The 12,862-nt window shown below is 47.7% G+C and overlaps 1 protein-coding gene across 11 annotated transcripts in view; it reads right to left on the bottom strand.

Moving 5' to 3' along the window:
* Positions 1-12,862, bottom strand: part of COL13A1 (collagen type XIII alpha 1 chain) — a 90,308-nt gene that overhangs the window by 55,393 nt on the left and 22,053 nt on the right. For all 11 annotated transcript variants that reach the window (XM_048311590.1, XM_048311582.1, XM_048311583.1 and 8 more), the window contains exons 3-5: positions 6,781-6,788; positions 1,526-1,561; positions 840-866 (exon numbers count right to left, since the gene is read on the bottom strand). In XM_048311590.1, the coding sequence (XP_048167547.1) occupies positions 840-866; positions 1,526-1,561; positions 6,781-6,788 (71 nt within the window). The remainder of the gene's footprint in view (positions 1-839; positions 867-1,525; positions 1,562-6,780; positions 6,789-12,862) is intronic.

Raw genomic sequence — 12,862 nt, 5'->3', positions numbered from 1 at the left:
CAGTGAACACAAGGATGAAGAATCTCTATCCTACTTTACCCTTCCTTGTTGTGTTTTTCTCCCGATCTGCTATGAAGAGGAACAAATGGGCCTGGTATGGTACTGCATGGATGACCCTCCTTGTCAGGTAAATATCCATCCCTTTCCTAATTTCTACACGTTGTTACTCAGTTATTCACGAATGCCAAACACCTCCATTTCCCTGCTCTCACAGGCGGGAGGTACTCACAGCTCTGGGGAAAACATACTAACACTGAAATGCCAAATGCTTCAAAACAGGGGCCAGCAGCAGGATTGCTTTGTAAACCAGCACTTCTTTGTGGGTACAAATCCCAACTCACTGCACAGCAAAGAGTCTGTGAGATGGTGTTCCACAGACTTAAACTATACCATCAGCGTTCCTCAGGAGGAGGAGGTCCCACTGTGTCAGAAATAGGAGCATGCCATGCCACTTCATTCCTTGCCCCCACCTGCACCAGGGATCAGGCTAACCTGAGAAGTAGACGGGAGCTGCAGGTTGGTTAGGGCAAGCAGAGCTGCCAGAGGAGGAGAAAGTCAATGGTTAAAATCCAGGAAGCCTTGGGGGAAGCCCTGCATGTGCCCACTGGCTCTTATGATGTTAGTAAATTGTCCTAAACAAGAAACACAGCAATCTTTGGAGGCTGACTGGCCTGGAAGGAATTTGGGAAATATACTTGCACTGACACGGAAGATGAGGCAGCCCAGGGGTGTGGAAGCCCAAAGCTGGCTGCAGTGGCCATGACTGTGATGGGCAAGCTTGGGCTGGCCCTAGAAGAGGACAGTTTGGGGGTGCTACAGGCTACAAGGAGCTGACTCACCTTCTCTCCGGACTGCCCTTTTAGTCCCTGGGTCAGTGGCACCCGTCACAGCCACATGCAAGAGGGTGCAGGGAAGAGAGAGAGAGAGAGGGAGAGAGAGACAAACACAGGCATCAGCGGCAAAGGCAAAGGCACGCTCTCCTGCCTCACAACCCCAGCTATGCGGCTGGGATGAGCAGGGTGGCCTCAGCTCCTGCCCCACTCCTCTTCCCTGTCCTCACCATGGGATGCCCGAACCAGGAGAGCTCCAAAATACAGCACTCAGCCAGGCAGGGGATGGCCCCCTTTGCTCAGGACAGAGTTATTTGGAAGGGGCAGCTGCCGGTGGCAGGCAGGGGTGTGTGTTAGCAAACTCAGGGTTAGCAAGCCCAGCTGGCGCACGAGGTGGCAGTGGGGAGGCACCCAAACAGGGGGATGCTGAACCAGAGGAGGCCCTGGATAGCACGGCAGGTGAAATGGAAACACCTCCCCAGCATGTATGTGGCTTGCAGGGCTGGTCACTCTGCTGAGACCAAGGGAGCTCCTCAGGTGCAGGGCTCAGAGAGAGTACTCCCTGACTTGCACTGACACCTGATAAGGACTATCCTGAAAGCCTCCCTCTGCCACCCTCCCCCCCACCCCCCCCACATTCTGGGGGTTGGAACAGAATGGAGAAGATAAGGCACACAAAAGAGGGTTTGACTTACCGGCCGCCCAGGAATTCCCATCGAACCTTTGTCTCCCTGGCAATTAAGGCAGAAATCAGAGAGAATTGGTAACTGGCCAAAAGCAAGGTCATAAAACAGCACAACTGAACTAAGCCACAGCAGCAGCTTCACACTGTGGTGCAAGTGTCCAAGGATTTTGAGAAGGAGAGAGAGAAAGAGGAGTGTGTATGAGTGTGCCCGAACCTGTCTTTAGAATGTGTGAGCCACCAGCTCATTTCCACGTATGACAAACCCACACATCTCACAACAGAACTTACATACAGCAATTTAGGCAGCAAAAGGAGGACAGGAGTCTCCAGTCAAACAAAATACAATCCCTATTTCCAACACTTCATAAAATCCAGGTCCTGGGAACTGGCTTCCTGCAGTAGCCAACTGTCATGTTTTTCTCTTTCTTGACCAAAGTCATCTGGGCGTTAGCTATTTATTTATAGAGTTATAACTTTAAAACACAATTCTCTTAAACTTGAAAATACTGTCTTGTCCAGAAGCAAGAGAAAAATGTGAGAACACAAGCTGACACAGGAAAAAGCACGTCTGGAAGAAGACATATGAGCAGCTGTTTTCAGTGTCCTCTATCCCTTTGAGATACTTCCCAGTGTGTTGTCAGCATGTGAGTGATCCTAACAGTGATTTTGGGAATGATTTTGGGTCAGGTGACACCAGACAGAGCCTCGTAAACACATGAACACAGGACCAGTGACAATTTTGTTCACCCACTTACCTACAAGGCAGTTGGCTGCCTCTTACAGCTAAATTGTACTATGCAATTAAAAAAAAAAATTACCCCCTCTACATTCCTGGTCGCCAAAACTGAAGGCTGTGCAGATCTGGAAGATAGCAGCTCATTCCTAAGGGATCTTGATGATTATGGCTTTAACAGTCATGTAGCTTTTGCTCTATATTTTGCAAATATGATGTGATAATAATCCCTCAGTTCTGTTTCCAGCGATGTTTGGGGTTTCCTTATGTAAAACAGAGTGTTCCTGCCCCTGGCTGACTCTGTCTGTAGACATAAACCTGGTTTTCTGGTTTCTGCAGCTGGAGACACCAGCCCCATTGGTGCCACCTCTTTGTGCCTTCCCTCACGTTCAGTCCCAGTGCGTGTGAACATAATCTGAAATCTCTGGAAGGGGAAGGCACTTAGCTCTGTTTGTTCTTCTGGGTGTACACAAAGACTGTCCATCCCAAACTCAGATGTTATTGCTTGGGATCAAACCATTCCCTGGTGGAAGTTCAGCCACTTCCCTCTGCAGAGCTGGGGGGGCTGTTTGGTATGAGGAGCATTCCTTTCCATGCAGCATGTGCTGTGATAAATTGAAGAGCCATATACACTTTGCAAAAGCACTCCTTGAAGATGGATGAAACCCTAAACAGTTGCTTGATTTTAAGTTTTATTGATGATATATTATGGAAAACTGCTTTCTTCTAGGATTTTAGGTGCGTTCTCAGTCATGCTAATATTTGCCTATCTCTGTGTGCCGGCAGTGAGCGAAACTCCCGGTATCGGCATCTGGCCCTGGGGATTACTTTGTGGCTGCTGGAAGACATAACGCTGAGCTCTCCTCTGCTTTAAGTCCCTTAAATGCTGTTTTCCTCCAGAGCTGAGCCCAGGCTGATTTCTCTCATGGTTTTTGAGGTAAAAGCTGAATTTACTTTTTCTATCTCTGCTGTGGCTGGTGCCCAAGCAGGAAGAGCCCAAGGTCGAGGCTGAGCTGTGTCAGGTCTCCCATGAGTACCTGGAGTGGTATATGATGGCACCGTGTCTGGTATGTGACTGCGCAGAGTTACAGCCCTCCAAGCAACAGCAGCAAAGGGGGAGCTCCCGGTAGCACAGCAAATAAATGCCAGATGTTTATAAGGAAAGGTTGTCTGCGACAGGGAGCCAGGAGAGAGCACTCATGGGTGGATGATACCATGAAGGTTGGTTATGAAGTCATGAAAAGCTGCCTGAAGCTCCCATATCAGAGTTAAAAGAGCATGAAAGGCAACCAGCAGCCTCTGTCCTGAGCCAGGGGAGAGCCAGCTGCACAGTTTACATCTCCTTCATCGGGAAACTGCTTGTTATGGCTCGTGCAGTCTCCAGGTGAGCTGCAGCCTGGAGAACAGGGAACCATCACCAGGAAATCATGCTGCTGTAATTTCAAAACCCACGCTCCTTCCTCAGTCATGACTAACTCAGATGCAGATACTGTTATTATGGATTTTTGCATTTGTCCCAAGGTGACTTAAGCCTTCTAAATCCTGCTGCTCCTAGCAAGTCCCACCAGCAAGAATACTGCACACCATGCCTCTTCAACCAGACCCTCAAAGACATCTTCAAAAGCAGTGTTTCCCACACACAGGAGGGATCATGAGGGTTATGTTACCCTTTAAGTTTAGACCTACAAAGCTCCTGTGGTCTCTACTCTGTATGACCCATGTCCTGTTTGCAATATTCTATTCCACATCGCATTTTTTATGCAAGTCTACCTTCTACCACCTTATGAATGCTCAAGGCTACCGGATGAAAGTCCTGCCAGACAGAAAGAATGAGGGGATGAAAGAGTAAGGATGAAGTATTTACCAGGAGCTGTGGCCTTTCTGTGAGGCCCTGAAACAAAATACACTGAAACAGCAAAAACTAGCTTCAAACTCTGAAAGGAGGGCTTGATAAAGAGATGGAATCAAATGGAAGGGTTTAGGAAACAGAATGGTTAAAAAACTCTCCACAGCTCCTTGACCATCAGCTCTGATTGCTTTGGTTTCCTAATCTCCTGCTTGTGAAGTTTTCTCTCCTTTTGGCACGACTCTACCCACAGCTCTCCACACGGGCTCTGAAGGTATCTGCAAGTCCACGGAGAGCAAGCTAATTACAGGTCTTTGACTTTCTTCCTTAGTTTCCATCTGCTAAATATTATTTTTTCATGTATGGAATTGCTGCAGTTGCCACAGAAATGTTGCATGATCAGAAATGGGAGAGAAAATGTCTCTGAGAGGATCTTTTGCTTCGGATGTGGTCCAGACGGCAGAAGGACTATTGCACGATTTCATCATTTCCTTTCTTCCTTTGCCCCTTTTAGTCCCAATCTCATCAAATATCTTACATGACTGCGGGTTGCCCTTGCCTTCACCAAAGCCTTGACTGACTTCGGGAATAAGGGTGGGAGTAGTGGTTGGGCAAGAGAAGAGCATGAAGATCCCTTTTGCTGCTGTGGTGTTGCTCATTCATGTCCCTGGCTTTTGTCCTTGTCCTAAAATGCAAGCAGGGCTCAGTGCATTTCTAATGGGCATTTCTGCCCATCTCCACGCTCAAGCCAACACCAGCACTGGGAGCTAAGCCCTGCCACACAGTGTGCTGTCTTTTGCAAGCTGGGAAACAAAAATAGGAGAGAGATGTGGTGTGGTCATCACTTTGGGGCTGCTATCCAGAACAACATGTATGACCATCAGCCAGGCTGGAGCCCAGGCTGTTGCTCATAAAACCATTTCCATTTCAATCATGAGAAATATGGAGGGGTGGGGGAATATTTCCTACAGTGACATGTAGGACTCACTTGGCTCTTCAGAGGTGAACTTTTGCTCACAGTGACTGAGCCAATCTCGCTCACCAGCTGATCAGAAACCCAGGAGGTCCTGAATGAGATGAAGGTCCTACTAGCCCAAGACAAATTCCACTTTGGCTAACAACACTCAGTCTGCCCAACTTCCTCTTGTTATTTCCGTTGGCTGTAGCATTCCTCACAGCCTGTCCTAGAAGTCTGCTTGCAGAGGCAGGTTCAGAGGTCGCAATAAGCCAGGATACGGTAGCATATAATGTCAGCACTTCTCTGGTGGTCCCATGTGCTTCTGCCAGGCTTCAATCTCTCATTACAATATTAGGTTTCTAACCCTTATTGCTGCAGAGGAAGCCTGGAGTGTGTGTCTTCCTCTCCCCACAAAGGCACCGCTCTCTAGAAGACATCTGTGTTGATCTATGGATTTCTCTCTAATTTCTCACAGCAATAATAGAAATGCCAACACCACTACCAATTTTGTGTCCACCTCATCCCTTTAGTGCCAATATACGGGCTACCCAGGCTGAAGTGGCAGGGACAGCCATGGATAGACCCACTTGCAGCGGCCTGCAGAGAAGTGCTCTCCTCCCAAAAAGCCACAGCTAATGCTGAAATACATTCACTTTAGCAGCCAGTCCTGAAAGCCCCTGGGATAAGCTATCGCTGAAGTTTTGCGTGGATCAGGGCTTCCAGCTGTGAAATGCTTTCAGACCTTTTGGCCTAGAAGGTGCAACTTTTTGGAAGATTGTTGTCATTAAATAGGTCTGTGCTCGTATATCCGTGGGAGTTCAGTCTATAGCATTTCAGCCTGATGAAAGGGGAAAGAAAATAGGTTGTGCAGCAACTACTACTCAGAACGTCATCTGCAAACTGTTTAAGACACTTTTGCGTGAACAGACAAAAGATGACTACCGTATGTTTAACTTCTCATGTTCCTTCACAGAAACCCTGAATAGTCGCTCTATTGTACACAAATATAAACCATTTCCTCTGGAAGGACCGTGCTAGAGACAATACAGTGTTTCTTTATAATCCTGAGAGTTATCAATACATGGCTTCAGTCCTTGCATTGCTTCTTCTGGTTCACTGTGGGTCTTGTAATAGCTGCAAGAAAATTTCTGCAATAACCTAGCTATTTTCCTGAAGCCTAAATTGTCTGTGCTGAGGTTTTACATTAGCTAACATTTGAAAAGGAAGCTGTCAACACAATTTTTCCTCTGAAATTGATAGTTGCGCAGCTATACTTGAAGGCCCAGCAGTTCAGCCAGCCCGAGTGAGTAGCAGGGAACAAGTCCCTCCAGCTCAGCTCCTGCCATGTGTTTGTGATCTATCTTTCCCTTTTCTGCAAACACATCTCATTCAGCACGTGGCATCCCATGCATGTGAAGCGCATACAGCTGGTTCCCCCAGAGGCTGTGGGGCCAACTGGTAACACACAGATCTCTGCACCACATGAATTTGCCATGCCCCCTCCCTGCGCTCCCTCCATCTCCCCCTCAGAGGCTGAGTTGCAGCCAAGAGCAATCCCACCCCAATCTAGTCCTGAGCTCCTACAGTACTTGCTGTTCGGGATATCCCAGGCTGCCAGGACTGCAAAGGTGGCTACCACACCAGACACCACAGACAGGAGGCTGTGGAGTTCATGCTCCACAGACTCTGTGTCAACAGCTTCTAAAACCATAGAGGTTTGGTACTTACAGGCGGACCTGAAAGAGAGAAGAAAAATAAACAATAATTAATTTTTTAATGCAATAAATCCTAACAAGAAGAGCTAGAAAAAGACACTGCACCATCAGGGCTTAATCCTCAGACTGCTCCCATTTGCTAATGTACTTTAACCAGCTCCCTGCTTGTTAATTAAGGTATCCCCACAATTAGCAGCTGCTAGTAACCACCATGAGTGCAGGGCAGCCTCTGACAGCCCTGTCAGAGCCCTGTGCTGGAAAGGCCATGCAAGTCAGCCTCTTGACACTGTCACACTGAGTTTTGGTCCTCTGGCACACACGGGAGTGAGGGATTTGTTATTTATATGACTCTCCTTCATATCCTTGCCCATGCCTGGGGCTGAGAAGGTTGGATTTGAGGAGGCAAGAGCCCCTTTGCTGCTAAAATTCTTAGCCATTTCACACTAGCATCGGTGATCTTGCAAAGGTGTGAAATGGTTAACAAGGAAACTACAGTTATTAAAGACGTCAGGTACCTTTCCTCTTTAATACAATCAAATTTTCCCCTTTTCTTCTGCCTCTGATCCCATAGAAGCCCATCTTCCCTCTTGGAAGAAATTCCCTCAGATCCTTTGGGTTTCTTTTATTTTGGAAATCTTTTCTGGAACCTGCCAGTGTGGAGCACTGCATTTCTTTCATACAGCATGGTTGTACAATATATATCAGGGCTTAAACAGCACATTTCTTTCATCAGTTCCCAGAAAATTCCTCAAAATCCTGACAGATATTGTGTGTGTGGAAAGAAACCCCTGGACTCACTATTTTGTGGTTTCCTCTCTGTGGGAGAAGCAAGACACACCATACAACTGTCAGGGGTTTCTACATTTTCCATACTTTACAGACACTCTATTTGCTTTTTTTTTCTTCACACCAAGTGCCAAGAAGTAAGGCTAAGCAGTATAACAGGTGAGCTGACAGATAACAGGCAGTAACCTCCTCTTTGCATGGGAGGCGGATGTCACAGTGAGCACCTGTGAAATACGTCGTCATCCTGAAAATGGCCCTGGCTGAAAGTCCACAAAAGAAACTGGAGACTTTGGATGAACAAATGTTTTCCACACTGGAAATCTCTCACTTAGCATGACTCTCTTATACCAGGTTTGGTGACCTAAAGTTTCCCTGTCAAATGCCACTGTTAGACACAGCTTTCATTGTAGTTGATCAGAAGAGGTTACCTTTAGAGAGCAACTTTTGGTTAAAATACAAAAAATAGTAACCACCTCCATGATAGCTGACAGACAGAGCTAAAGTCAACACTTGCAGCTGGAAGGCTCAACAACTCAATTCAAATCAAACTTAGGACAGGAGCTCAGGGGCGACCCAGATTTGGTTGGCCTGGCAATCACCCACAACCGGTGTTGATGCTGAGGTCATTGTCCTACTTGGTACACCAAGCAGAAACAACAAAAGGGCTTCTGATCAGAGAGTTCATTTAGGAGGGCAAGGTCAGACTCAGAGGCAGGAATCCTAATTTATGCCAGACTGGGAGAAAAGAAAAAAAAAGAAACAAAAAGAGAGACAGTTTTCTGAGTCTGGCTTGGATGACAATAAAGTTCTGTGAGAGCACTGTTTTGGAGAGATTTTGTTTCAGACTGAGTGCCCTGTCACAAGGTCAATGCTTATAGCTCGCCAATACATGGACTTTATTTCCATTAGCAACACTACAGACCCTTAATAACCCGCCTACCTGTCTGCATGGACTTGGGGCACTCATGGATTGCATGAACTGAACTGTTGAGCTAATATTAAAAGAAAAATGTAAGGACATGCAAACCCTGAGCCACCCCTGCCCTTCCAGCCCAAACACAACCAGCCAGCAGCACAGCCTGTAATGGTATTGCCATACCACTGAGAGCAAATATAAGCTCTTGTTTGCTCCAGAAGCTCTGTCCACAGAGCGGAGTAAATCAGCAATGCTGGCAGCTCTGGGCCATGCACCCCACACAGATCAAAGGAGGGAGGAATAGTGGAGGCCCATCTCTTTTATGTGCCCCCTATAAAATTAATGGCTATTTGAAGGGGACTGCGCAGTCTTGTGTAAACACTCATCAGTGAGCTGCAGGGACACAGTCTTGGCTGCAATAAGTCAATCAGGAGAGACCATCCAGAGACTGGGCTTCAAATGCCAGGACAGTCTGTGTGACCCAGGAGAAAGCGAAGCCCTCAGACAGAGTCACTTCCAAAAGCAACATCATCTTGCATGGGCTGGAGGAGGAAAAGGAGGAGGAGGAGGCAGAGGAAAGATGTTCTAAAGACAGCAGGGAGGGAGGAGGTGCTGCTGGATAAGCTGTTGCAAAGCGTAAGGGATTTTACAAAGCAAAATAAAGCTTCAGCAAAATGCTTTGGTCATATGCTGTCACAGTGGTAAAGTGAGCAGAGGTTCTGAAGTGGCTCGTTCCTTAACACAAGTAGTAAATTAATGCACATTAGAGGAAAGAGTGGGTAAAGGAGGACAGAGATACTTGCACCTCTACTCTCAACTACTCCAGCCATCGGCAGTGCAGTGAGCTCGGTTGTGGCCAAAGCTCTGGCAGAGCTGCTCTGGCCCAGACAGGGATGCTGACAACCCTGTAAGCCAAGAGAACAAACTCACAAGTTGACCAGGCTGCATGGGACCCTTAACAAAAGCCACCTGAACTGCAACAGAATCAACACACCACCACTGCGTGTAGTCCCCATGTCACCTGTCTCTTGCAGTCCCAGCCAGTTTGGGACAACCATGTGGAAACAGGACTGCTTGCCCCAACATGAGCCAGGTCTTGGTGGTGAACTCCAAAGAGCTCCACAAACAACCAGGAGCCAACAATCTTGACAGCCACAAGTACAAATCCGACCTATTGTGGGTTCCTCCTCTTCTTACAGCAGGCTCTTTTGGGGTGAGACAGAGGTGGTGCTGCATAGGAGATGAGCTAGATCCCCTTTCCATGTAAACAGTCAACAGAGAAAGGACGAGTCAACAGAGCAGCAATAAAAGCTACCGTGAATGTTTCCAAACCCATTCCATAGCTAAGCTCAGCCAGCAGACAAACCCAGAGCTTCCAGATCACCAAATTCCTCAGCCTTCACAGACAGAGAACCCACACTTGTAATTAGCACCTCCAGATCCTGTGTGTTTTGAACCTGATCTTGCTGGGACCAGAGCGATGCCGGTGCTGGCATATGGGCTGCAGCACGACCGTCCGCCCACGACGGGCTGCTCAGGAAGCATCTCTCCGTGCCGGTGCCTCGCTGGAAGGCACTGGAGGGCTGTAAGTGACTGCAAACACTGTTTATCCAGCTGCGAGCTTGTGGAGCAGCAGGAGACGGAGGAGGGGACGGAGAAAACGTGTCAGGAGTGGACGAGTGGGAGGAAGCAGTGGTCTCCTGCAAAGAGGAGACCTCCAGACTACCTTTGAAACTGAACATTGAGAAAACAAAGAATTCTTGTAGGGGTACCCAAGGTCCCTCCAAACATATGGCCTCTGGAAATGAGCACCATCTGCACTGTCCCTTCTCAGCTGCTCTGGTTTTTATGCAGACAGAAAATTTCCTTAAAGAAGCTCTGCCTTTCCGTAGCCCAAGCGAGCAAATGAGCGGCCACCTAAGGGTAGGTCCACCTTATTGCACATACAGAAAGAGCACACCTGTGGTGAAGAGCAAGGCCATGCCACAGAGCCCTCTGTTCACTTGACCTTTCTCATGGCCTGTTCAACCAGTGACTGACTACAACAGAACTGCAGTGATTCCTTTTCTCTGACCCACTCAAAGAGATAAAATACGACCCTCCACGCTGTAGTCTCTTTGGCCTCAGAAAAGGAGAGGCTTAGTTTTGCAAGTGGGTCAAATTTATCCTAATCTGGAAAGTCCCATGTTCCATACCATCAGATCTTAAAAGCTGGACATAGAGGAGCAGGTTTGCTGAGAGGCCTTCTGCTGATGACAGAGATATCTCCAGCTTGAGATGGCAGTGCTCTCTGGACTGAGAGGATCATTGAAATGATCCCATCCACTTACAGGCATTTCCTCAAGTCTGGAAAAGTGTCCATTCTCAAAAGGTTCCCAAATGCTGTGGCTTATTTTTTTCCCTCTAATTTCTTGGATTCAGGCAGTACAGTGCAGTGTCTGTAATGTGGGTACCTTCCAGCCTGCTCCAAAAGCTCACATACAAGGGGTTTTTTTCCCTCTTGTATATAGCATATACAAGATGAGGAGGACAGAGAGGGAACACTAAGACATTATTGTTGCTTACTTGGGTCATCCTCCCTATACACTCTGGCAGCAGGGAAGATGTAAACATGTAATCCATCCCTGTGAGGAAATCCAGCCATTTCACAGACCCAGAAGCCAGCCTTAGGGAGTTAGAGAGATACAGTTACTTCCTGCCATTCAGGGCTATGTTAATTGATAACAAGATAGTTGTGGCCAGGCAATTAGTTATGAAATGCTGATTAAAATGTCAGCAGCCTGAGCATGACCTTACCCAGGGTGGCATGGAACCCCTAATTCATGGCTCCATGGGCACTGAGTGCAGACTGATCCCATTTCAGAGCAGGCAGGCCCCAGCTGGGTGCATGGAGTACAAACGATGGGTTTGGCCTATTTTAAACACTGGCCCTGCTGCAGTTTTCACACAACAGATCCAGAGTACTCGTACTCTTCTAGAGCCATCTTCCCTACCTCCATCAGGGGACAAATGATACAAGAGGAGGCAGAGGGAACATTAACTCTGAGAACTTCAAATGAAAAGGCAAAAATGCCATGCGCCTTGCCATAATTCAGTATTATTAGCTGTAGGTGGAATTAAAGACAACGAAGTCTTGAAAATAATGAGAAAGACTTCAAACACTGACTACCCAAAGCACAGCCTCTAGAAATTTTGCTTCAGGTTTTGTCAGCAGTGGCAGAAAATCTGAGTGGATAACTCACTCCAGAGAGCAGAAGGCCCTTGCAAAAGGCCAGGCCCCTCCATCCCTAAAACATTCTTCTCTTGGCTACACCCTTTCAGAGTGGCAAGAGGTTCTTCAAAGGATTGCAGAAATGCTGGACAGCAAAAGGACCATCAGGATTTCACTGCCAAAAAATCTGACAAACGCTAAGCTGAGGCACCGGGTTATGCCAGTCATTCAAGCTCGCCCCCAAAATCAAACCCATGACATCACCGAGACTCGGCAGTTAATATCAGCAGCTGTTGAGGATAAAAGTCATTGCTCAGGCACTCTGAGCGCCCCAGCGCACCACCACCACCAGCCCAAGCCAAGCAGAAAGCCCCAAGCACAGCACTGAACAAAGTCCAAAGGATGCTATGATCAAAGTAGACACCAAGGAGAAGCCTCATAGAAAAATTAACATGATTAAGCATTAGTCTCAAAAATAAAAGAGGGGGTCTGATAGCGGAGTTTAATCACAGATCCCAAGTGCATCTCCAAACATCACTGCTTGTTTCAAAAAAAGTCTGTAAGGACAACAGGAGCCAGTCAGCCTCCAGAGCCAGAAGAATCTGATAAGGGTAAGCGGGGCCTTTGGCATAACCACAGCCAGCCCTGTTACGCAAATTAAAGTGCTCAAAGACAAGGGCTCAACCATAGGCAAGCAGTAGTATTCTGACAAACATCTGGGAGAGCCCCTTGCAAAAACAAAGGACAGGAAAGGGTGAAGAGCAGATGGCCCACCCAGTGCTGGCTGCACCCAGGACAAACAGAGCACCTCTGGCACTGCCAGGGGAGAGATGGTGGGACGGCCAATGCTGGGCAGCACAATGCTCATTTCAGGCAGGCATCCATGTGTCAGCAAGCTTTTCCCAAGCAGCAAACAATCACATTTGTCCCTGCCATGCTGAAGCACTTAGCACCACAGAAAGCAGAGAAACCCAGGCTGGGAAGGACTCCCAGGGTCAGCTCACCCAGTGAATTTTCATGCTTGAAGGCCCCCCCAAGGTTTTCCAGTAGTGGTGTGGACCCCTGGATGGTAAATCGAAACCTTATGGTGGCAGGCTCATTGCACTCCACCACCTTCTGCCAAAGAGCAAGCGTGCCCCCAGGCTCCAGCAAACCACTAGCCCAAAACCGCTGTTCTTGACT

The sequence above is a fragment of the Corvus hawaiiensis genome, chromosome 8, assembly GCF_020740725.1.
Source record: "Corvus hawaiiensis isolate bCorHaw1 chromosome 8, bCorHaw1.pri.cur, whole genome shotgun sequence".
Classification (NCBI taxonomy): Eukaryota; Metazoa; Chordata; class Aves; order Passeriformes; family Corvidae; genus Corvus; species Corvus hawaiiensis.
The sequence above is the reverse complement of the archived record's forward strand: the minus strand, read 5'-3'. Positions and strand labels throughout refer to the sequence as shown.